The sequence below is a fragment of the Pseudonaja textilis genome, chromosome 3 (assembly GCF_049901715.1).
Source record: "Pseudonaja textilis isolate UNSWEBS1 chromosome 3, rPseTex1.2, whole genome shotgun sequence".
Lineage (NCBI taxonomy): Eukaryota > Metazoa > Chordata > Lepidosauria > Squamata > Elapidae > Pseudonaja > Pseudonaja textilis.
The window spans coordinates 165,474,930-165,501,995 of record NC_141992.1 but is presented as its reverse complement, the minus strand read 5'-3'; the positions used below and the strand labels follow the sequence as shown (position 1 = coordinate 165,501,995).

Sequence of the window (27,066 nt, the reverse complement as noted above, 5' to 3'; positions counted from 1 at the left end):
TTAACTTAGAAAATACATTCCTGTGTTTGGTAACTAGAATGAATCAAATACTTAAGTGATTGGATAAATGACTTCATTTATATGCCCATCATGATTTACAGTGGCACAGGTTTGCATTAAACCAAGTGATATTGTATATATTATATCTTCTAGTTAGTAAACTAGTATGATTATTGCCAGTTAAGTAAACAAATGGTAGTTAAGTTTATTTTTTAAACAGAAGTTTACCAAAATAATTGCATAGCTGTATTTGAATCATAGAAATTCAATATATTACAAAGCCCATTAAATGGGTGTTCTGATCATAAAGATAGCTGATATAGATAGGTTAATATAAACTGAACGAAAAACAGCTATTTATCTTTGTTTTAAAAGTTTCAAGATTAGGAACTTTTATTTAAATGCATTTTTAAAAATATTTTTGTGCAGCATGTTTAACAGTCTAAAAATGGAATACAAAATGCCCATTATCCTCATAATACAGCAGAAAAAGTTTGTTCTTCAGCAGATCAAATGAGGCACTTGTAGCATATATTTCAGAAACTGTTTATAATCATCTAATTTCATCACTCCACTAGGGATAGTTTTCAATGTTCCAATCTTCAGCTCAATGAAATAAGTCTTCAGAAGGTCGTGCATAGGAAAATCCAATGAATGCATCATCTGCTTCCAGTACACTAGCATTTACAATATTGTAATCAGAAGAAATGCAAATGGAGCAGGGTACCATCTCTTCTGTAAATGTTGCATCAAAATTCCTGATGTCATCTGGACCAAACTAGAAAATAAAGCATATGTAAAATATTGCAAGGAAGAGACTTATATTTCCATATATTATCAATTTAAAATGATTTTAAAGATTTTTTCAACAAAATAGTTTAGCATGTACAGATACTAGCGTATCTTGTTAAGCAGTAAATCCACCTGTACAATTTGATTTCCAGTTATTCTCTCTGTTCTGAAGGCAGTGGAGAAAGGAAACAGGAATTTATTCATTCTGATTCTATCAATAAAGGGTAATAGTTTGTTGTTGTTAGTTGCGAAGTCATGTCCAACCCACTGCGATCCTATGGACAACGTTCCTCCAGGCCTTCCTGTCCTCTAGCATCTTCTGGAGTTGTTAATTGTTGGATACAGTCTAATATGCACAATATATTACACAGACACTTGTTTGTTTCTAGAAATTATGCAACAATCAAGGAATAATAATTCCTTGAGATAATGCAATACTATGTTCAGTTTCTATTCATCCCTTCCTTTCATGATTTTTTTCATTCGTCTTAGCTATGATGATTTAATGAATAAGGAGTGGGAATTGGACCTACCACATTAGGATTAAATGGTGGTGGAATCTTTTTTTGTAAGAGATCATTCCAACTGACAGTTTCAAAGAAGGGATGCCTTTGAATTTCAAGCTGAAATACAAAATGAAGGTTAATATAAGCTATATAATAATTTGTCTTAAATGTGTCAGAAAACTTGGTGTCATTCACAAAAAGTTAACAAATATTCCTGTTCTGATTAAAACCAGGTTCCAAAAGATTATGGATCTTGTGCTGAATTTCCTATGTATGATATTATTATTTTGGTGACTGTGTATTAACACATATCAGTTTTAATTTTTGAAGTTATAGGGGCAGAATCGTGTATCCTTAATAATAGACTGTGCTTCTAATACTGTAAATGTAAATTGTCCCAAGGTGCTATTCATTACTAACAAAGCCAGAGTACAAAAGGGAAGGATAGGATGGACATAACTGCCTTACAATAACTTGCTTTAATACTTTCTCATAATGCTTTCTGTTCACTGTATAATTTCAATTTTAGAAACTGCTTAATTTATTCTTAAAACAGATAAATTTTAAAAAAGAGAGAAAAAAAGCAATCTGCAACCAGAAGGAAAATCAAATGACCCAGATATTTTTAGAGTTGCTGACTATTTAAACAAATATATACTTAAGTATTTTAAAAAATGAAACATAAAACTAAATGAAAGGTTTCTGATATCCGAACTCCAAGGGAAGAAAGTGTTGTGATGAGTTAGCATGAGACCCTTAGAGGAATATCAGAGATATTCCTCCATCGGTGAATACTTATATGTGCATGAATATCAGGGCAGCAGAATAAAGCTAGAGCTGTTACTAACCCCACAGCTGCCCAGCAGAGAATGCACAAAGCTCTTGGATCTCATGTCTGATGGTCTGGTGGGGAGGTTGCCTAGGCTTTTACTGCCAGGTAACTTCAGTTTGCATGTTTATACGTTATGTTTGTATGGATATCAGAAGTTCATGGCCTCTATGGCACTATGAGTATAGGAAGGTGATAATTACTTCTTGAGAAAGGTGAAGATACAGCTTGCCTTGAAGGACGTAGGAGTCCTAGTTGGTGAATTTTAAGTGGGCAGTATTCTGGAGAATGTCAGTGCTTCCACCAGTTCCATGTCCTTCCTGGTTGGCCATGGTTCCCAGGAGATTAAACAATTGTTAATTTATCTTTAAGTAAGAGGAGCATATTGTGTGCATAAAGGAAGTAGTGATGTACTACCCCTCCTCAAGATGCTATTGTTGCTTCCAACTTTCCCCTTTTGGATTCTGAATAAGGCAGCAGTTCAAAAACTGCAGTGTTATTATTGTATATTTTACAAGTTGTCCTCAGTTTACGACTGTTAATTCAGCAATGGTTCAAAATTATGACAGTGTTGAATGAAGTGACATGTATCTTCCTTCCGAAATGCCAACCACTGCAGCAACCATATAGTCATGTGACCAAAATTGAGTCACTTGGCAGCACACCTGCCCTTACAATTGCAGGAGTGCTGCAAGTTGGCTAGGCCCACTGGGACGTAGAAACCTGCCACAAGCTGGGAGGCCTTGGCTGGCAAGGCCCACTAGCTCGCAGACCTTCCCCCTCCCCCACCACTTCCAGAAGGCTTGAGTTTTCTCCCTGCCCCGGGCTTGGGCTAACTCCCTAAAATGGGAAATGTCAATCAATCCTATGGAGTTTATAAAAACTCTGAGTATATATACATATATGAAATTCAGTACCATAAAAGCTCTGCATCTATATCAAACACAATTATAATGAAGATGGGCAACATTCTATAAATTGTTTAATTATTAAAAACCCACATAAACTTTTTTATTTGGCAACACCTCATGTTGTTTAACTCTTGATTCAAATAAAATTAATTATGCTTACATCCCATCCAAACCAATGAAGATTGGGCTAATCTTCAGAGTCACTTTGCAGTGAGATGGATGGCAAATAAATGTAATAAATAAATATATTCTGTATGCTGGAATGAAATGCAGTACCCAAATTTGATTATTTAAATATTTCAGACCACCTATAATATTTTTAAGGAGGAACAAATATTTGCATTTCATGTAGTAACAAAATTAATTTTTTGAAATGTTTTTTATTTACTACTTGATTTAAAATCAGGTATTTTACATACAAAGTCTTCTTTAGATCCAAGTCTGTTCTGTCTCTCCTTCTCCAAGAGTTCTTCCAGAATAGACCAAGCTGTAAGACTGACGCCTGGCCTTAAATGGAGAGGTTTATGAAGAATGTTTTCATACATCTCAGCAACATCACGGCAGTAAAAGGGCGGCTGGAGAGATTGTAGGGAAAGATAACAGAACAAAACTAATAGTGTACTTGTTCAAGAAATGTAAGGAGAGCAAGCTATTGCAATGATCACCCATGCTACAGAATATTCACCCTCAAAGAGAAAAGCAGCACACTGCTTAACAAGTGCATGTCATAAAGATATGAAAGATGATTTGTTTTAGGATTTGAACCATCATTTTAAAATGTGCTTGGTACTCATGGAACAGAACAATTTCTAAACTGCCTCAAGAGCTTCTTAGTACCAAGGATTAAATAAACAGGGGATCATTTAAATTAAATACTTTCTCTATCTGATCTAGAATATATTATAGTTTCAAATTTGACACCAGATCCTGAAGATAGCCTATTCAAAAAAAAATTAGGAAAATAAAAATTGTTGATGGATATTATGTTATAAAAATAGGTCCATTGTATTAAATTTACCACAAAGAAGCATATTCTCAGGTAACTGTGTTTTTAAGAAAGCAACCTCACTCAGAGTGATCTGAAATAGAACTGGTAAGAAACAATTCTCTGGATCATAGGAGAAAAATAACTTGGTTCTAATTGGCAATATCTGCTATTGACGTATGATGCTTTTAAGGATCTCAGATCAAAATCCTATTGCATTGGATGTTATATTCCTTTTTTAATCCAATATATTTAAACACAAATTGCTTGTGACATGATGGATAATATTCTCATTTAAAATTAGTATATATGCTTTATTGATGTAAGCAAAATATTTTTATAATTGAGATAGGAAGCAAGTCTGAGGTATGAAGAAACAGGCATTTTTCTAAAGACCTAAAAATGTACATTTTAATATAGTTACTACAAAAACCAAACAGGATCTCTGCTATCCTATTATCAATGAGGAATGAAAGAATAAGTGAAAAGATGTTAGAAATGTCCTAGATACTGTCAGCTTTTTCTAAATGATCCCATTCACTTTAGGAGCCAAATGCTATCATTGCTATTTCATTTGTTTATTCTTTTATACTTGGTGACATAATCTGTTCCACAACAGCCAGGAAATTGAGAGAACATCAGAAGCAAATGACTAAACCACAAGACTTGGCTGGGAATAAAGTAGCCTATTCACATATATGCATTGCAGATGCTACTATGTTTTTAATATTTCTATGTCAAAAATTAAAAGTTAATTTAAGCTTAATTAAAGTTAAGTTCATTTTGAACTTAATTCTACTAGATCAGAATAAGGATCATTTTAGTTAGTATTCTGTTTCCGACAGCAGGAGCTAAAACATACACTAAGAAATTATTTCCTTCTAGTATTTAGTATATATATTTTAGGCATTGATTCTAGTATATATTTTTAGGCATTGATATGCAGTTTGAAAAATGAGATTACCTACCAGACCATACAGCATTTCATACAAAACAGCTCCAAGACACCACCAGTCTACAGTGTTATCATAAGGTTGCTTTCGGATTACCTCTGGAGCCAGGTACTGTAAGGAAAGAATAGCTCCAACCAATCACTAAGAGGCACAAATGCTTTTGGGCTTTTATGTAGTTTTATTTTAAATTTGTTAAGTTAAGTTTAAAACAATTCTTTTTAAATAATAATAAACAAACAAACAAACAATAAATAAATAAATAAATATAAACCCAAAACTTCTAAACCTTGCAATGAGCCTGCTAGCTACTCTAGCCCAAAGCTTGGAGGAAAAGATCCTCATTTGAATCGGGGCATGATGGAGTGCCATAAAAATCTAGGGGGCAATTATGTTGTGAACTTTCTTATCATATTGATAATTAGATAACACCACTACAATACATTTTGTGCAACTATTGGCTTAGTTTGGTTACTATCTTCCACAACTTTCTTAGAAAGAGAGGAGAAAGAGTATGCAAGTAAATTAACTTACCTCTGGAGTTCCACAAAATGTTGCAGTAGTATCTGATGTAGCAATTCCTTCTTTACAGAGTCCAAAATCTGTTAAGACAACATGCCCCTGCATTGAAAATTGAAAATCTACAGTCAATCAAGAACTTTAGTGATTGTATTATTTAAAATTTCTTGGATAACAGAAATAAATATTTACGGCCTACCAATGAATCCAGAAGAATATTTTCTGGCTTCAAATCCCTGGGCATAAATGAGAAAGAAAGAAATTCACTGTAAGTAAAATCTCCAGCAAGAATCATGCTCCTGTATAACTATTAATAAGAAATAAACCAACAAATTATAAAATGAAAAAGTAAATATATATTAATAGAAAATGATTGTATTTGTTTCATTTTCCCTTTTAGTCTAAGTCATTACCTGTATACAATTTTTATGGAGTGCAAGTAGCCCAGTGCACTGGCTATTTCAGCAGCATAAAACTTGGCTCTGTGTTCAGGAAAGGTACGTTCTTTTTGTAAGTGAAAGAAGAGCTGTAAACATGCATGGAGCAGGTTAAAAGAAACTGTTATTCTTAATAATAAGGTTAACATATTCTGCAGTTGTCTATCAACAGCTATCAAAACAGTGAAAAAAACATTATGTATTCACATCCATCCTTTAATCAATTTCTTGTTTTTTCACATCTGTAGCCTTGGCAAGCTACAGCTGCAATTTCTAAATAAACTACTACAACAGTCTAGTTTACACATAACCACAATCAGCAATCATGATTTCGAAGCTTTTGGCTTCACATTATTTGTGAATGCTACCCATGTTTCACTAACTTTTGGTTAATATAAATCATGAATATAATATTTTTGCACTAAATATTCCATGTACACATAAATAATGCAATAAAGCAATAAAGCAGCCTAGCAGCAAATTAATCTGTATTTGCAATGTGGGAATCGATTTATGTTGAACCACTACAATTAGTTACTGCAATTTCTCTTAAACTGCAGGCCAAAATTGATGACATATGACTACTATATAAAGACTGAAAAGTATACCTACCTCTCCTCCATTAACAAAATCCAGAACAAAGTACAGCTTCTCTGTGGTTTGGAATGAATAATGCAGTCCAACTAAGAATGGATGTTTCACATTTTTCAAGAGCACATTGCGTTCAGCCATGATATGTTTTTGCTATGAGGAAATGAAGGGTCAATAAGTAAGTAGGAATAATTTTGTAATTGGAAGGAAAAATAAAATCTCTTCCCTTTTACCTCTTTCCTGTTTAGGACAATTTTCTTCTGCAGCACTTTAACAGCATAGAACTTTCCATCCCGTTTTCGTTTTGCAAGAAGAACCTAAAGAAGAATTTTCATAGAAAGTCTGTTCCTCCCTGTTGAAGAATTCAAGTAAATTTTTCCCAGTTCTTAGAAGTAACAGCTATATAGAGATAATGTAGTGATGTTAGATTACTTCTAATTTTTAAAAATCACTCTTGAGATTCCAGGGATTGAAACTGGAATCTTTGATAACTGAGGCATGCAGTTATAAGTTTTCTTTTCATATCATCAACAAAAAGAGATATCCCACCCATAAAACAAAAAAAATGTTCAAATGGAGTGGTATGAGCAAAGAGTATATAATAATAAAAGGAAACCTACCTTACCAAAGCTGCCCTTCCCAATAACTTTCAGGAAGTCAAAGTCTGTTGGTTTAGCACTGGAGTGGTTTCAAGGATAAAGAAAAACAGGTAATCAAAATGATAAAAGGTAGCTATTTAATACTGTAGTTCATCCTATCTTCCCAGATTCCCCCACCCCAATAACTATTCCTTCAGTGTTCACTGTGTTCTCCATCACAGTTCAAATGTAACAATCACATATTTGCTGTATTTCAGTCTTCTAGAGCACCAATCATTTTACATGGTTTTTCTTATTTTATGCTTGTACATTCTCATTATCCTCCACATAACTGTTTCTTTTACTGACTTTCCACAAATTCATCCTTTTCCCTTTTTATTTGTACTCAATAACTTGCAAGCAATATTCTCTTATTTCCAAATTACAACAATTTCTTCCTAAACTTGCCCCTAATTGATATTACATGCAGGGTGCTCTTTACTCCCAGCCCCCACTTTAACAAAGTAATTGCAAAAGCTAATTTATATTTAACTAAAACCTACTGAGGATTTCCAGATGGCCCCAAGTTGATATTCTGTGAGGTAGAATTTAGCTGTTTAAAAATAAAAATATAAATTAAACTCAAATCAAGTTTATAGATAATTCATTAGTTAGAAAAAAGTCTAATCATAACATTTTAGATTGCACTGTAGCATACTCGAATTAAGTATTTTGGGGGAAAGAAGTCTTTCTTGTAACTTTGTGTTTAAAAGGACAAAGGTTAATTACTGTAATCCCTAACACTACAGAGACATTCCTGACACCAGTGAGTATAAATTGCTTTTTAAAAAATGTTTCTCAGGCAGTTTTCTATGTTTAGGAGTAAAGTCTACATTCCTGACATATTTCTGTGTGCTGTCCAAAAGAAAATCCACCTTATTTTCATAAACAGCTTTGAGATTGAAAAGGTGATTAAAAACCAAACTCTGAAAAGGTATTTGGAAGGGATTGCATTGAACTCTAGTTCTTTTACACATGTTCTTACTACAGCTTTTGTTGGGATCAAACTTTCCAGACCCTTTAAAAGATTTTAAAAGTACAACTGATAGGATTAATCTTTCTAGACATTTAAGATTAATCTTTCTAGACATTTATTTTACAGATTATTTTTGCCATTTTACTATCAAATTTTATCAGTAGAATTATCCAGGACTCTGAGGTGTAAAAAAACAAAAACAAAAAAAGAAGAACAGCAAGGATGAATGTGACCCATAGACTGTCAATCTCACCATAGAAAGATAGAACAAATGCCTGGTTCAGAGACTGACTGATTATGTCTATACACTTTTCACCTACTCGAGTCCCGGAACACCATAAATCCTGCTCAACTAAAATGCAACTGGAAAGAGTTCTATATGGACAGAAGATGGGCATTGTGGCAGAGACCAGGTGACATATAAGAGCTATGGGTAAACTTGTTACCAATGAAAAATATAGCTGGTACCCAACATGCCTATGTTACTAGGAACAACTTGAATTTGTAAAATGACAATTGCATTTGGTAGATATGAAGGTTATTTTTCTATATTTTGTACAATTATCACATTCAACTGTTGGAATAAATGAATTCATTTGATTAATGGATTAATATGTTATCAATTATTATTATGAAGACAATAATGGTTGTGTTATATTTTTTATTAAATAAACTACTGTTCATCTCAAATGAATAACAAACAAATGTTAATAACAAACTGCTTATGCAAGTGTACATACTAGTGTAAAACTAAAGCAACTACCGGTAATTTACAGAGCACATATTATAACTTGGCCTTGTTTAAATTGTCCTGGCAAGTAGAATCAGTATTGTCTATAAGTAAAAACTCCATTTATGACATGACAAAATCACATTACTGAAGAAAATTATTCCTCTACCAACTCATTCCTCTACCAACTCATCAGATTACAGTTACCTGATTGTTGGCAGGGTAACAACAGAACGTGTCTGACTTATTAAATCTTTTAATAGGACAACAGTATCAAATCTGTGAATGATATAAGCATGAAAAAGATAAAATGTGGCAAGACACCCTTAATTATGTTCAAAATCAGATGTGGGTTAAAGCTGAGGTGGATTTGGGCCTATTTTCTAGAGACATGCTATATCTTACAGGTTGAATGCAAAGCTTTATTGATAATTAGACTACAGAAGTCTCTGACCATGGCTGAGTCAGCATTCAATGGAGCTTGCTTGAGCATTGCAGCAGGAAGAAGGCGGTAGTGTTGACATGAACTTTATGTCAACTACTTGATGGTAGTGATTAATATTAGTTACTGCTGCTTTAATTGAAAGAAATACTATAGGAATAGTGGCTGTTCTTATATATTTTCTTTTATTACAAAGTATTGTAGATGTTCTTGTAAGCTCACTAATGAAAATGCAAAGATTCCAAAATGTACAGTATGCTTACTGACATAAAGATTGGCATCTTCACCAGAATATTGGAAGAGTGATTAGATATATATTAAAAATAGTTTAGGAATACAAGGACTCCAAATCTCCAAATAACGTGAAATAACAACATTGTGAGGCTACTATATTTGAAAAGAGCAGTAGGCAATGCTTTATATTTCACTGAAGTATAAATCCAGAGAGACATTGTAAAAGGCCAATAGGTTGATGAAATAAGATAACTTCTATATTTTAAACGCAGGATGCAAAAAAATAGTTACCTTTTGACTGTTTCTTTCATCCTCATCTTCAGATGGATCATATTGGTGCTTTGGATTGTCCATCTGAAGAAATGATCTTACATCTGGACTAGGAAAGATAATTTAACTGATTACATAATGTTTTATTATATATTTTCAATGTGAATAACATATACAACATATACAACAAAACAAAAAATAAATTATGATCATGACTTAGCTGAAAAGTGAAATCACATAGGAAATTAGATAGATTACAACAGAACTAATTAAGTCGAAGCTTCCATTTCCATTGATATAATATATATTAATTAGATCACTTGCGAACACCACCAGGAAAAAGCAATTTCCATTATAACACTTTTGATATTGTTGCCATTTTTAACTTTTAATTTGTTAAATTTTGTATTATAATAACATTAGAAATCACTACCATAATTATATATCACTGAATGAAAGCAGCAGAAATTTGATCAGTTAAAAATAGTTTCAAAGGAATTAACAATCCAAACATTTTCAAAAACATTTTAATAAGCCATAGCAAACTAACAGTGAAGCCACCAGCCCCTTTACCACTGGTTATGTATTCCAGAGAAGCCACAACCATGGGGCAAGTAGAATCTGAATCTGAACTTCTCTTATTTACCTTGTGGACAGGTCATCACCTATTGCAGGGGTCCCCAACCTCCAAGGCCATGGCGCACAGCTCAACTTTCTATCTAATTGTAACTGCCAAACTTATTAGGCTTCACTGAGCCACCAGTTCAGCAAGTCCTCAACTTATGACCACAACTGAGTCCACAACTTAGCGTGTTGTTGTGAAAGTTGTAAAGCAGGCCATTCAATGACCAGACCCAATTTTATGACTTTTGTTGATATTTTTTGTGGCAATCATTAAGTGAATGTGGTATTGTAAAGTGAATGCTATAGTTGTTAAATGAAATCCTCAGTCATTAAATGAACCCATTGTTTACAATGAGGCGATTTTTGAAAACAGAAGTAAACTCAATTTCCAGCAAAAACATTGCAAATTGCGGACATGTGATCATGGGATGCTGCAAATGGCTGTAAATGTGGGCCATCTGCCAAACACCCAAAATGCAGCAATGCAACCATGAGAGCTCCTGGACATCGCAACTTTGAATCTGGGTCAGAAATAGCTTTTGAGGTAGGGGGACTGTTTTAATTTTGAATGGTTGCTAATCAACTGTTCATAGCAAATGATTGCTAAGTGACTGGTCATAAGTTATGGAAGAATTATTCAGGAGAATTATTTTAATCAGTCATAAATTCCTTCAATCAGAAAAATTCAAACTTTACCTCTGTGTGAATCAAAGCATAGGATCAGGCTACCAATTATTAAAGGCTTAAGTAATGATTTTAGCAACAATTCTGCAGTGTTTTAAAAAAATATTGAACACCACATCTGAGAACTCTAACCTTGACCTGCCAAAAGCATGCCTTGGTGATCACTTTCCATGTCATTTTGTGCAGCATCTGGTAATCAAAAGTTATAGACATTCTCTTACAATACAGGTAGTCCTTGACTTATGATCACAATTGGGACCAGAATTTTCATTGTTAAGCAAAGCAGTTGTTAAGTGAGTCGGGCTCAAGTTTACAATCTTTTGGGTCGTTTGTTAAGTGAATCATTACAGTTAAGTGAATCAGCATGGTTATTAAGCAAATCCAACTTCCTCCAATGATTTCACTTGTTGGGAGCTGGCTGGGAAAGTCGTGAGTGGCAATCACATGATGCCGGGATGCTGCAACCATTATAAATACATGCCAATTGCCAAGCTCCTGAACTTTGATCATGTGACCATGAAGATGGTTTTAAGTGTGAGTACTGGTTGTAAGTCATTTTTTTTCACTACTGTTGTAACTTTGAATGGTTGCTAAATGAATGGTTGTAAGTTGAGAACTACCTGCATATCATTTAGAAGGAACTTGTGGATTGTCATTTCCACTATATAGTTTACCACATAATTTTATTCTTTTGAGAGCTTAAAAAAAAGTTTCACTTACTGATTGCAAAGGTCAGGCTGTCGCACTAAATTCTGAATGAATTCGTTCAATCCTGCTCTTCTTTGTTTAATGAAATCTGAAAAACAAATGAGAAAAGATCAGATATTAGAATGCCTGCTTCAAAATGTATATATATACATTTCTTAGATTACCTCATTAAAAAGTAAAAAAAATTGCTCTTGTATTTGTAATTAGGGCTGCTTTCCAGCATCCCATAAATACCAGTGGACAGATGAAACAGATTAGATTAGATAATCAGTAGATCCTTTATTTTAAAAATGTCTTATTTTATACCAGAATAAAGGATAACAGAATAACAAGCAGGAAACCTATCCCATTTCAAACAAATGGTTGTCCAATCTCTTCTTTAAAATCTCCAGTGTTGGTGAACTCATAACTTCTGGAGGCAAATCAGATTAATTCCACTGATTAACTGTTCTGTCAGGAGGTTTCTCTTTAGTTCTAGGTTCCAAATCCTTTAAACTATAGATATAATGGTGCACTCACTTAAAGGAGGAGGATATGGCGAAATGGATACTACTGAATACTTATTTTTTTTTAAAAAAACCTATCATTCCTATACAGCTCTTGTTATCTGAGAATATGATAAATACACACACATTTTGATTAATATTAACACGTAATACATTGTCCTGTGTAGGAAATCAGATATGGAAAACCAACTGAAATAAGTGTGGCTAGTAGGAAAACTTAAGATGGCAGGGCATCTCAAATTAGAAACTAATTATTCTGTTACGTTCAGTCCTGTTACACTTGGAGAAACTGACAATAAGGGAAACAATAATTTATAAAAGCTGCTTTGAAACTCAGATGTTTTACCTAGGCTACATAGAATGCAATGAAAGAAGTTCTATGTAATCAGAGATAAACTGGAATTCTTTTCTATGAATAAATATACAAATACTTTAAACTTCCTTGTGTAATATTTTATAGCTTTAGCTAAAATTTTGTTCTAGCGGAGATAATTCAAGTTGAAACCACTGATGCAGAAACAGTTTAAAGACAGAATGAAAACTAAATGAGATTGCTTACCAGGATCAAAATTATCTCCAAATATTCTCTTAGCAGGAATTCTCAAATTCATTGTAGGAAACTGTTTCCTTAGCTGAAACACATAAGTCATATGATATATTTAACATCAGAAATCAGTTCAACTCTCAATCATGATGTACCAACAATTTAGCAGAAGAAATTGATTCAGAGAAATTTCCCCAACTAATGTGGGCACAACATCCCTACTTACTGTATTATACAGCTTGTCAAATTCAGCATATCGCCTGAAGACAAACCATTCATTAGTGCCAACTGAGACCAAGACTTTGTAGACCTGTTGATATAAACAATTTTAATGAAAAGTTTTATAAAAATGTATGGGATTATTGTATACACATCCCATTTGCTTAATTACTATTTAATATTTAATCAGAAAACTTAATACTATAATAGATGACCCAAAGTCACCAAGTTAGCTTTTATACCTAAGGGAGGACTAAAAGTCACAGTCTCAGCCATCAACAGGCATATAGAGGTAAAACAACACTCACACATCATTCAAAAGAAACAAAAATATTAAAAAGGAAAAAGATCAGCAATCAATTCCCAGATAAACTGGGACTAACACCAGAATTAACACTAGACAAACAAATAGTAAACAGAGAAAACTATACCTCCACCAACCCTAGCAGGGCAAGCTAATATATATAAACAGGGAGCAAACTCCATACTCACTAGCATTGATGTCACCTAGTAGGGTAATAAAACAATTGCAAGCCAATAAGCAGGCTCAGAGAGCACCAAGAACCCCACAGATCAACCCTGAATGAAACTGGATTCATTTAACAAACACATTTCACTTAACAACTGCAGTGATTGACTTAACAACTGCAGCAAAAAAGATTGTAAAATTGGGCAAAACTCCTTTAACATCCTTTCTTAGCAATAGAAACTTGGGTTCCAATTGTGGCCATAAGTCAAAGACTACCCATATCCACATGATTCTCTTGGTTTATCATTTGTATTTCTACTTTGATATTCAAAAATTTAGCCATTTTTTATTTTATATATCCTGTTGAAAGTCTTTATCCAGGTTGATTCTTGGCTTGTCATTTGTTTTTTCACTTTAGCTTCCTTCTCTGTATTAAAAACCACACATTTTTATTATCCAATATTTCTGGTTCTAATATTTCTGCATCAGGTCAAATTTGTTTTCACATCTCTTATTTATATCTTTTGGACATAGTCTATCTATAGAAATAGATGTTTATCCTATACTTTCCCATTCATTTCTCTTCCCTTACTTTCCCATTATTTTCATTTTTTCTGTGTATTTTGATAAACTAATAAAAATTTGAAATGTTGACACTTCCGGTTTGTCGGCTTCGGTGACAGCAGGGATTCGCTTTTCTCCGCGATCCCTGCTGTGCTAGCCGCCTTGGTGCCTCCGATCCTGACGGATTTGGAGGCTAAGGCTGCCCTGTTGGGGCAGCTGAAGAAAGGGGGGATCCAGACAGGGGTTGAGAGGTATCGCAAACCCCCTCCCCAGCCGGCAATAACCCCCTTCTCTCAAGACGGTGGAGCGGCGGTCTTTATGGCCGCCATAAAGAAGCCGGCAACTGGATAAAGAATGTGCAGGAGGAAGAAGAAGGAGTTTTAAAACGAAAGTTTTTTCTTGGTCGAACTGGGACCTTAAGGACATATTTAACACCTGGGAAAATATTGGCTTTTTTTCTGGATGCTACAATGTTCCCGACTGATGTTTTCAGCGGCGAAGAAAAGTGATGAAAAGGGGAAGTTACTCTCCCTCCCTTATGGAATTAACAAATGGACAAGGGAAACCAGCCTTTTAATAGAAGGTAAAACCTAAACTCCTTTGTTATAAGTGGGAAGGGAGAGGCTTGGAAAAAAAATATTTTACTCTAAGACTTTGCTGGAGGAGATGCCTTGAAGATAAAGAGAATAGAAATTAATTCTAAAAAAGATTTAAAGCACAGACTGGACGTTTTTCTTTCCCTAATTTGACTTCACCCCTAGAAGAGAAATTGTAAAAAGAAGAAGTTTGTACTCTGCCTGGACTGTTTGATGATTGTGGGATTTTGGGACTTTTGGGAACTGTTTTAAGTTTGGAAATAACTGATTGGCTTAATAATAAGAAGAGGATACAGAAAAAGAAGAAGAAACAGTTCAAAATGGCTCTATCTCTTGATGAACTAAAAAAACAATATTTAAAAATAAGGAAAGAAGGCAAAGATGTTATGGGAGAAGCCCTTTGTTTCCTAGATATGGCGCTTGTCATGTGTCAGCAAATTAAACAACAGCTGGAAGAAGCCGAGGAAGAAGCCATTTTTAATGAACTAAATGGTGTGATTAAGAAAGAAAGGAGAAAGAGAGGAGCGAAAAGGAAGGACTTAAGAAATAAAAAAATATTTATGAAAGAGAAAAAGAAGATGCAAAAACAACAGAATGCTAGAAAGCAAAAGGAAAGAGGAATGCAACAGAAAGGGAAACCAAGAAGGCAGAGGTTTGGAGAGGAGGGGTAAAAAGTTTAGGCGGGCTAAGAAGGAAAGGAAAAGGGGAAAAATGTTACAAAGGTATAAAACAAGATGGAGAAAAGAAATTTTTTTAGGGATAATGGGTAATGTATGGGTTTTTTTTTTTAAAAAGGATTCTGCAAAGTACACATGAGTATTGTAATAGTGGTATTTGTATTATAAGTAGATAATCAGAACTTTTAAGATCTAATAAAAGACTAAAATATTAAGGTATAACTTTAAAATGTTTAATAATGAATGATATTAAGTTTTAATAAAATACTAAAGGAAATGTTTAAAATATTAGTTTAAATATAGAGTTTAATGGATTAATGTGTTGACTGTTATTGATTTATTATTGTAATATTGGTTTCTGAAATAGTAGAATGTACTAAGCAGAATCTGATTGGGATTTAGGTGTTATTTTAAATTTTAATTTAGGGGAATGATAGAAAGGCATCATACTCTGATTAGTGATTCCAGGGGAAACTATTCTTTTTTATATTGGAAATGAGACAGATGTAAATGGAGAAATGGACAAAAGATATAAAAATATTTTTCTTTAAAGCAAGATTAAATATATAAAACAGAATTAAGATGAGGCAAAAGTGGAGAGGAGTTATATAATAGATATAGAATGGTAAACAAGATAGGTAATGGTATATAAGAAGAGCATGAATTCAATTGAAGTACATACAAAAAGAGGTAATCTGGGGCCAAGTTACTTTCTAAAAGAAAGTTTTATGTTTTTATGTTTATGTCTTATGTGTGTGTGTTCAATTAAGAATTAAATAATAAAATCTCGGAGGAAGACTAGATGAGAATAATTATAAACAAGCCAGAGGAAAATATAAATGTGATGATTGAATAGCAGATAAATTAGAAAGGAAATATGATTGAATAATGATTAAAGAGAAACAATGTGGAATTTGGTAAAGGGAATTTACGTGTTTATATGGAAATGGGATAAACTATAAGTATGTGATATAAAGCAATGTGTTACCTGCCTTGTAAAGATTTACAATGAAAAGAGGTTTTATGTTTTTAATGTTTAATGATGTTTTGTTTTGTTTTGTTTGTAAAATCAATAAAACTTGTTTAAAAAAAAATTGAAATGTCATACTGTAATTATTTCTAAAAGATCACCACTATCATTATGGGAGGGAGCTGACATAATTCATAGTAGCCCCTCCCTGTTCTGTAAAGTTGTGGTGCTGACAAGATAACCATAAATGTTGGACAGCGCCTTGGAGCCAGGAGGTGGGTTTCCTTTTAGTGAGAATGCAGCTGGATCCCCAAGCAATATGGAGCTCTAGCATTGCAGGCTAAAATCAAACCCTGCAATATATGCTGCACTTCTGACTCAGAAGTGAATGGTCTCAGTTGCCTAATGGCGAATAGTGTAGGGTTATAGGAATATATAGCTGATTTGGAATTGAAGCCTCTGTGGAGTACCCTGAGAGAGATGGTTAAATTAGGCCTGTCTGCTGATTTGTGTAGCATTGAAGTCTCCTCAAACTGAGCATATAAGAGAATATGAAATTTACCATACAATGAAGCACTTTCCGTTTCTATACTTACAGTAAATCTTTTTTTCTTCACTCTGTGCTCATCAGAGCTGGGGATGCTAACACTTGGACAGCTTTCCTTCAGATCCATTTTACGTTGCTTCCGAGCAAAAACTCAAGACCACCACACCAGGATGTAGACAGTATCTTCAGCATTGACTTAAAACACATAGTCGTTTTTGTGTAAACTTAAATTCCATCATGAAAACCTTAAATAAAATGATATGTTAGGAAGGAGCAACAAGAACTGATGTCGTTCCTAAAGGCACATAAAATTTTACCCTCTCTTTTAAAAATTCACTCCTAGCCGACATTTCGATCAAGTGAATATGGAACAAGAGTATTCATTAATTTAAAAGGCTTGGAGATTATGCATGCAGACACAAGAAAAAAATTTTAATATCTGAAAATACATTCTACAGAAACATTTAAAACTCTGAAACATTTCTGTCACTACATGTATGTGAACTGTAATACAAAATAATTATGTATTTTATTTGTCTCTACTCTACTGACAAATCTCACAAACCCTATTGAAAGAATAACATATAGTCACATACTGTCATACCATTGCAAGTAAAGAACAGAATAATGAAGGTGGACTTTTATGGTTGACGTTTTATGGTCAAGCAATAAATATAATCTCACTAACATAATTCCAAAATGATCAATGTAGAATTATATTTATGTTATTTCTTCTCTTATCCATTCTTTTCCACATAGCCCAGTATCATTAATTTGGAGAAGGGTTACTAAGACTATTTGCATATTTTCCAATGCCTGCTACTGTCTGCCTACACATTTTTTTTGCTGTATTGTTAAGATAATAATTCAAAATAATGGTTGAATTTGAATATAACACTATACCACGAACATAGTTTATGAACCAACATAACGGGGCTTGGCCAACACAACAGCCCCAAACAAACCACACTATGGTTTACTATAACACCTGAACCCAAACATTATTTCAGAGTAGTTAATTTCTGCCAGTATAAAATATGATACGTTGCAGCCTGGGATTTTCCTTTGAAAAGCTAGATACTAATTATTTCTCTTCTTATCAATAATCCCCAATGGATAGGATCCTAATGTATGCACAGATCAAAAGTAAATGTAAAATGACAAGGCAAATGTAAAAAGACTGCTACGGTTTTAAGCTGCTAAATTTAAAATATGTAGGTTGCTGATGGTATGCTAATGAACATAAAACGTAAAACTTGGCTTCTGAATTACAATATTTATGCAACCTGGCTTGTGACTGTCTGTGACTCAGAGTTAGATCTGCTCAGAGGCTTTCAGATGCACCTAGAAGCTTAGATTTTGGAGAGCGTTCAAACATGTTTGAATAAATAAATAAATAATCTCATTTATAAAAAGATTTATAGTTTTATCTCAAGAGTAGGCTTACTTTTGACACAGGCTGTTGCTCTAAATACAAGAAAAAAGTCTCCTGAATTTAAAATTTAAGCATCAAATGATGAAATGTAAATATCAAATAATGGGCAAAGAAATAAATTTGATGATTCTGGTAGATTAAAAAGAAACTAAAATAAATAGTTCAGGGAAAGAAAATCCTATTGAGAAATTTATTTCTTTATGCAGTCAAACTTCCAACTTGAGAAGATCAAAACTAACCAATTTCAAAAATAAATTACTTCTAATCTATAAAGGACAGGCATACAGTCTGTTATGTAATTATAATATTCTCATACAAAAATACACTGACAGCTAGAACAGAAAAGAAGTTTCAATTTGCTCAGCCTTGAATGTGAAAAAATGGAACTTAGTGCAACCAACACAGAACAATTCAATTCTAGGATTACAGAGTTTGAAATTACATACAATTATATGTACGTACGTACGTACGTACGTACGTACGTATGTATGTATGTTATTTATTTGTGCATATGCTATTAATATACAAAGCAAAAGAGAGGGAAAGTCTTTAAACTGATGTGCTATTTTCTTCCCATGTTACAGAACAGAGGTGATTTAAACAGGTGCTCCACATCACTTAATCCCAATATTTAAATAGATGCCAAGACTATTTTCTCTTGTAAATATTTCAAATCTAAGCTATCAAGTTAAATCATGAATCTCTCCTGCAAATAATAATATGCCTTGCCTATGCATCCGGGTTGGACAGAACTAAACAAATGTAAATAAACATACAAGATCCAAATAAAACATTCCATGCTTTAGGAACGATCCACAAAAAACTTTCTCATGTACCTAATAAAGATCTCCTTGAAAGTAGGTGCAGCTTTAGCAAATTTATTCTGCACATGAAAACAATTAAATACTTAAGAGAGGGTTCAGTTCTTGCCATTTAGATCAATAGATTAAGCCAGGCAGAATAATGTAGACTGCCAAAATTGTGTGTAATAATTGCTTTCCCATCTTCATGTTAATATAATGGAAATGTTAAGGATAAGGCAAAATTTTACTTGTGCTTCCCACGTCATTGAACTCTATAGATTTACACCATTCTTTCCAAACAAACTCTGTCAAGATTTCAGAGCCAGTTGGGGAACAGCCTAAATACAAATGAAACATGAAATATAAATAAATAAACTTAATGGTCTCACTGACCAGTTTACAACACTCCAACAATTATTTTTCAAATAGATTTTAGTAGTGTTATACCAACACCAACACCTGATATTTGATTTCCAAGGATAATATATTTGAAAACAAGATTAAAAAGAGTTGTTCAGGAGAGGTAGCTTTTGCAATGAGCAGCTTTCTTCCACTCTTATGAATACAAGCACAGTACTGTTATCACCCACATGTAAAATAATTCTGGGATTCATAGTCATGCTAGTCTAAACCTTGGACTGAAGACAGGCTTTGTTTTCAAATACAGTGGTATTTGGCAATAAATGAAGGCATGGGCATGAAATATCCTAGTCATCTAACGTTACAACATTCCCCCAAATGATTGAAAATAAAGACATTTCTTTCTCAACACAAGCTCACCTATAATTGAAATGCAATATGGTTCAAGTTTTTTTCTTTGCTGTTTCTGGAAGTGTTATGTATACACATGTGCCTTCAACATACATACAGTATATGTCTGTAGTTTAAGTGTATGGGAAAGAGAATAGCTGAAATTTGCAGATAAGAATTCAGTTTATAAGTGTGATATGTTGTTTATAGGCAACTAGCTTGAATTAATCACTCTCCCTTTCTCCTGACTTTCCTAATGGCAGGTGAACTTTCTGCAAAAGTTACCATCTTAATTTGGCAAGGTGGAGAAAAATGGCTTTGGACCAGATTTTTGTCTGTCCATACATACTTTTCCTTGTGAATACTTATTAAATTTAAGGTTATCTTCCTTTTGGGGAAGGAAACTACCATAACCACCACATGGAGTTTTAAACTAAGTCAGTTGTATTAAATATTTCAGTTTGATGCGTCTCAGAATAGCACTATCAGTCTAATTATTGATGCTCAGTTTCTTTGTCACTCATTCTTATGGAGTGCTTTGAGATCTGTTCAGCACTGGAGATACAAGCAACCACATCTGTGTAAAACCACCTTCAGGCACCAAGCATTACGAATTAGTATCTCTGTGGGGATTTGTTTTACCTTGACTTCCTGCTATGCGTCAGCAGTCTAACCCATTCAGTGAATTCTAATAATTTGAATCAAACTCCTGCTTTATAAATTTGGATTTCAAAACCAGCAGCACCAGGTGCACACATTAAGGTGACTGTAAATTAACCTACTGAATGTTATTACATGTTTTCAACTGTATGAAGAATTCTGAGAACAAGACAAAAGCTTTCCTCCAGAGTTGTTCTCACAGTTTCTGACATGTTTGAGACAGTGCCTCCAAAACAATTATGTGAACAAAAGAAATAAAGTTACAAGAACAGAAAAAACATTACAGCAAATATGAGACAAATTCTTTTTTAGCTGTATGATACAGTCACAGAAAGATTTCTTTGGTTAGTTCTTCATGTACTAAAAATCTTTCTGTTTGCATGTAATAATACTAAGTCACCATTTCTTTTTATAATGCAAGAATGCTTAGTACTACTTTTCAAGGGTCTTTTGTTTAACTCCTCACTTCTTTGTTTTCAGTATTGTTTCACTTCCCAGAAATGTCACAACCACCCTTTAAAAAGAAGCAAAATGTTGCAATTATCTTTGGCCATATCATAAATTGAGCAAGACTGTAGAAAATCTGAACTCCTACTGTATTTATCCCACTCCTATATGTAAGCTCTCTTTTAGAGCTCAAACCTGATCATAAATAAGCTTCACCGTATTTAGTAGAACATATTTCCAAGTCAGCAGATTACTTATAATCCAACTATCTCTATACCCGTACTTTGCTACAAAATTATGTGATCGGGCTTAGTTTTGGGGAAAGAAAATAAGGGGGGTGGAATTGTGCCTCTGCCTACAGCATCCATTGGTATTCATCTGGGTAGCATCCTATCAGTGTGTGAGAGAGTTGAGGACTGTTTGGAAACTGAAACATGAAAAGTGAAACAGTATTTGCTGTGTGAGCAAGAAAGAGACAGCAAGGAGCTGGGCATGGCTCAGCTCAACTGTTCTGTACTAAAGCTGGTTGCTGCTGTGAAACTGAAACTCCTCTCCTCTGCTTGTGTTTTGCACTTGGAACAGATTTCTTTTCAGGTGGGGAGGGGGAGTAGAACTCCTTAGCATCAGAGTGTGTTAATAATAATATATGAAATACTAATGCTCTGACAATCATTTCAAAAAATCTCTTAGTGAGCACCTAGAAGCCAAAAGGAACATATGTGTCAAATTTCAAGTTTGTAGGCTTTACAGTTCTGGAGATTTTGTGATGACGCATGAGTAGTATTTCACTTATATATATATATTTATGATTAGTCCTAGCATCAAAATAACTTTACTCGTAAATATAGAAATCGTTGATAGTCTTAGGTTATTAATTACCTCAGTTTATTTTTAAGAGCGAATAAACTCACAAGCAAAAAAAATGTAAAACATTTCATACTTTAAAAATTCAGTACTCATAGCAATAATCTCCACTTTACAGTTTAATTGCAAATACCCATATCCATTCTTTTGTATCTTATTTCATTACATCTTGGAAAACTATGCAGAAAACTAAAGTGACTGTTTTATGATAAAGTTGTCAGCTTAGATTTCTTTAGGTCCTAGGAGTCATGTAATATTATATAACAGAATAGTAACTTCAATATAACAGGACAGACTAAGATTTCTCAATTTATTTCAAATTCTACTTCTATTTTATATGTGCTGAACATTTCCCACTCAAACCATGTCACTAGTTTTACTAATCTTTAAAAATTCACAGGCAGACATGCCCTTTCACATTTTATTTTTTATAACAACAAAACACATTTGTATTTCCCAGAAAATCACTAGTCAGTTAAATGCTGCCCTTTGGAAAGTAATAAGAGGTAAAGACTTTGTTTACTTCTAGGGGGATTGAAAGATTGCCTCATTCTTCAAGAACAGAGCAGAAATAATTTCACTACATAATAACCTCTTGAGGTAACTTCATTCTCCTACAGCCCACGTCTGTGCTTAGTGAGCTGCATCATAGATTACTCAGATGTAGCTACTTCTGGCTCTGTAGGTTTGAACATTAATGGAAAGTATATAGTACATATGACTAAATTGACAGAAGCCATATACATCATTTGTGTAGAACTCCAGAATCATGAATATTTAAATACTTGGGTAGTAAAGGAAAGAACATGGTAAATTTATTGGAGGACATTGTAAAATACACCTCTAGAATAATACCATATTTATACAATCACATGCCAATGGTTAACTATTTAAAAGTACATTTAAAAATTTAAATGTAAAAATTAATGAGACAAATGAAAAGTATTAGCATGTGATTGTATGAACATGCTGTTGTTCTAGAGGTGCATTTTTACGTGGTATTGTTTTAGAGATCTATTTTAAATAGTCAGTTTGGTATTGTGATTAAGGCACCATGCTAAAAACTCAGAGATTGTGAGTTCTAATCCTGCATTAGGCACAAAGTCAGCTGGGTGACTTTTGGCCAGTCATTCTTTCTTAACCCCAAGAAACAGTCAATGGCAAACCACTTCTAAAATCTTGTCAAGAAAACTGCAAGGACAAATCCAGGCAGTTACCAGGAGTCCACTATTATTTGAAGGTGCACCCACACAAAATCACCTGAAATTAATCTCCAATTTTATTACTGCATGCAATTGAAGGACATATATTTTTCCGTTTCCTTTAACTGAGAACAATACTTTATTCTAGAAGACTTTAAAACTGATAATGTTTGATTATCATATTAGCATTTTTATGTATTATTTTTAGATTTACTTGGTGGGATAATATGATCAACTAAAAATCTACCATGTTTCACTGCACTTCTGTTTTCTACCTCACAAGGTTCCCATGTTCTTTTTTAATTTTACTTTTTAGCATGTAGATCTAGGTTATTTTTGAATTGCATATTGTTCAGAAAGAGAGGGTAAAAAACCAAATGACTGTTGATTCTATCAATACTAAGTGCAACCTGAAAGCATCATAACATGCAGCAGCTTATTAAAAATCTCTATGCATTTATTTATTGTTCATAATTCCACATGGGTTTATTCAAAAGTAAAATATATAGCTTTCTGTAATGGTTAGTTCCTTCACTAAACATTTAATGAGATTTAGGACACAGGTTATTATATGTAAGCACCCAGCTGCAAGTTTTTCTGTTACCAGTGAAGGGATTTGCCTTCCTGCCACATCAAAGAAAGTCTCAATCCTAAATTGGTTCTAAATGAGAAATAATTAATTTATTTCCTGTCTTCCATTCTTTCTGCCTCTTTCTCCAGTCTACTAGACTGTTCTGGGTCCATTCTACCAAACAATGTCATTTTGTTGGACCCTGGAGCCCTGCCTTCACTGTGGCTCTGCCTACCCCTTGAAAAACCATTTCTCCAGAGATCTGATGGACCAGTGATGGTATTGTACTGGTTCAGCCCGGTTCTGCTGAGCCGATAGCACCGATGAGCAGCAGAGACTGAACCAGTTCTCTCCAATGCTCTGCTGTTGGGCCCATCCGCCTGCTCGGGTTCCCATACTAATCTTTATTCCCTGCGTTTGAAGCGCAGCTGCTTTGCGTGGCACAGTAGATTGGTGTGCAGCAGCTGCTGAAGCGACGGGGAGAGTGCAGGATTGCAGGAGGCGAGTCAGAAAGCCTCTGTGCCTGTGCAAAGTGCGCGTTTGGTGCTTACGCAAAGTGTGCGTGCACATGCAAAGCGCGCCCTCCAAGCCATACCCACTGAACAGGTGGTAAAAATGTTTGAAATGCACCATTTTGATGGACCTAACAGTTAGCCTTTTATACGGTTTTGAAGATGTGGCTTTGCCTTGAGCTATGATGTTAGGGAGACTCTGCTGGTGATGCAGCTTGCTTTGGGGACTGTTGTTTTAACTAGAACATCATGGGTTATAGTGTCGTTTTATTATTTCTGTCTCATCCAATTCTTTTCATCTCAATTCATCCTGTAAAGGATGATTTCATGGCAATGTTGCATGAAAATAATTACTTACAATCTAAGGAAGCTGCTAAAGAGCTCCATTATGGATCTTATTTCAAGGTAAGAGAAATATATTGCAAATTTCTCTTGGACAGTCTTAGAGTTACACTATACAGATAGTCCAATGTCACAACCTCTCATACAGTGACTATTTGAACTTCTAAGTCCCGAATTAAATAGTACTGGGGAAGCCAGATTCATTTAATAACCATGTTACTAACTTAACAACTGCAGTAGTACATTTAACAACTATGGAAAGAAAGATCATAAAGGAAGCAAAACTCACTTAGCAACTGTTTTGCTTATAAACAGAAACTTTGGGATCAATTGTGATCAATCAAGGCACCCATAATGTTGCATTTTATTACCATGTCATTTAGCAATGGCAATTCTAGTCACAATTGCCATGTGATCTGTAAATGCATTGTTTACTGCTACATCGACACAGCCACCTCCATTTTTTTCACTTGCCTTTTTTATTTGATGAAAAGTTGTAAAAAATGTGAAGGCTTGTTCATTACACCCTTTCCCCACAGTAGCAATTGTTTAGATATTTGAGATACAAGATACAAGGAACTAAAAATGGATCATGATAAGGCATTAATTAGATACCAGTTTTTGTAGAATTTGATTGGTCAGCTATGGATTTCTCACCATTTTAAATCTGGCAGCAATGATATTGAGTTAATTTCACTGTTTTGGGAGGACTGGAGTGTGATGAAATTAGTATTAAACTGTTCTTATATTTTAATCTATAGCTGCCACATCTTCAACATTAATTTAAAAACATTTTTGCTTCTGAATACTTTAGAACATCAATATGACATCCAGTAAGAAATAGGACATACTTTATTATGTCTCAAAAAAAACCAACCCCAAATTACTGACATCTAAATTTAAAGACCTGTATAAAACAGTAGTCCAGTAGACAGTGTCCTATGGATTCCCAATTGCAAACCTCTTTTAAAATATGTGTTAAGAAACTTATCTCTGTACCTGCTACTTTACTACCTGAATAATTATCACTGGAAATATTTCAGAAAATATATTGGTAAAAATAATAAAATGAAGCCATGAGTAGCTTCTGCACTACTGTGTGTAAAATATTACAGTGCCAGAGACTGTAAATAAGCTGTCTCAAAAGTCAAAATATCCCCATGAATAATCTTGTATTTAAAGGAAAGTTGGTTTCTTTTTGAATTCTCTTTCTTGATTCCATATATTAATTTGTTTCTGAGAACTGTCAAAAAAGAACCTGTATAAAAAGGCTAGATCTCATTCAAGCATAATTTTATCTGGCAATTAATCAAAAAATATAAATGTAGAAATAAATAATTTTCAATACATTTTTCTTTACTGCATGTGCAGAAAGTATGTACTGTATGTTTTTCTTACCTAAAATGAATTTCGCTAGTGCAATAGTGTAATATTGACATAGACAAAAATATTTCCTAAAGCTACAAATATCCCAGTTAAAGTTTGTCAGACTTGTTATGATATTTTTTTCTTACCTTGGCAACTTTTCAAAATCCATTTTATAGTATCAACTTTTTTTTAGAAATAGTCCTTTATAGAGAGCACCAGCTGAAAGAAAAGAAGGGATAAGAAAAACAGACACTCGGGAGATGTAGAGTCAAATATAAGTGGGTTTTTAGGGTCAGTAAAGAATCAAACACTTTGCATCACTAACTGTTGAGCCTTGTTTAGCGGCGAAAAAAACCACTCAGCATTTACACAAGAGTTCTTTTCAAACAACGGGATTACCTTACCGGCGTGCGAGAAATTTTGAACAATTCAAATCTTCAGCTCACAGAGAAAATTAAAATAACTCGGTCCTGAGTGACTGGGATTCTTTTTACTTGCTTCCTCAAAAGCAAACAAACTGGGAGGTGCGAGATCTGCACATAACTCAGTTGCGACCTAACTTCTTTCCTCTTTCCCAGACCAAAGCACGCTGGCTTACCACAAGAGAATTGTAGCGTTTTCAAGCTGACATCGCTCTCGCTTCCTTCTTCCGATTTTTATTTTTTTTAACTGCGCGCGACTGGCCGCTAGGGGCTCTCTACTGATGTGGTTAACCGGAGAGGGCGCGCCTCAAATACAAACCACCCCCGATGGGAGACCGGCCGCTTCTCGGCTTCCTGACCTCAGGCAGAGATATTCCTTCCCCCCCACGCGGTCGTCAGATAGCCGCCGTAACCCGGGGCGCCGTCCCTTAGTTTGTAGGAGAGACGCGCCCAATCGCTCCCTAGAGCCGTGCCTGCGCAGGGTGGAGCCTTGCTTTTTCCACCCGGGGCGGGGGGTAGGTTGATTCTTACTAGGCGCCGCTCTCCCGCCCGAAGCTTTTGCTCACCGCCGTTTCTGGTCAGCGCGGGACAAAAAAGACCAGCAAAATCCTGCCCTGCGTACGAACGTCTCTCTCCTTGCAGCGGGCCGGGAGGTGGCGGCGTCTGCGGCGGCTCCTTCTCCGGCTGCTGTGGGAACAACAGCTACAGACGCCATGAGGTTTCTTTCTCCCAGTAAAAGATCCGTGCCAGGGTCACTCGAGGACGCGTTCCT

General features: G+C 34.5%; 1 protein-coding gene across 5 annotated transcripts; it reads right to left on the bottom strand.

The window, feature by feature from the left end:
* Positions 1–59: 59 nt before the first annotated feature.
* On the bottom strand, positions 60–27,066 carry SGK3 (serum/glucocorticoid regulated kinase family member 3). 5 transcript variants are annotated; one of them, XM_026706115.2, is made up of 18 exons: positions 26,861–27,066; positions 26,019–26,091; positions 16,968–17,163; positions 13,103–13,186; positions 12,892–12,964; positions 11,839–11,914; positions 9,832–9,919; positions 7,662–7,711; positions 7,141–7,198; positions 6,754–6,837; positions 6,542–6,673; positions 5,906–6,018; positions 5,692–5,728; positions 5,508–5,594; positions 4,992–5,087; positions 3,458–3,613; positions 1,326–1,415; positions 60–778 (listed from the first exon to the last, which is right to left on the bottom strand). In XM_026706115.2, exons 3-18 carry the CDS (start codon positions 17,043–17,045, stop codon positions 608–610), a joined length of 1,473 nt encoding a protein of 490 aa, XP_026561900.2. In that variant the 5' UTR covers positions 17,046–17,163; positions 26,019–26,091; positions 26,861–27,066; the 3' UTR covers positions 60–607. The 5 variants fall into 5 exon arrangements, with proteins under 5 accessions (XP_026561900.2, XP_087787462.1, XP_087787465.1 ...); XM_087931336.1 differs by having other exon boundaries at positions 26,019–26,073; positions 26,861–27,046; XM_087931339.1 differs by lacking the exon at positions 26,861–27,066 and adding an exon at positions 26,471–26,765 and having other exon boundaries at positions 26,019–26,073.

Coding starts and splice junctions, on each gene's coding strand:
- SGK3 (XM_026706115.2), bottom strand. CDS start 17,045: ATGGATCTGAAGGAAAGCTGTCCAAGTGTTAGCATCCCCAGCTCTGAT. Junction 12,965..13,102: donor TTGACAAGCTGTATAATACA/GTAAGTAGGGAT, acceptor TATGTGTTTCAG/CTAAGGAAACAGTTTCCTAC. Junction 6,674..6,753: donor TTGTCCTAAACAGGAAAGAG/GTAAAAGGGAAG, acceptor ATTTCCTCATAG/CAAAAACATATCATGGCTGA.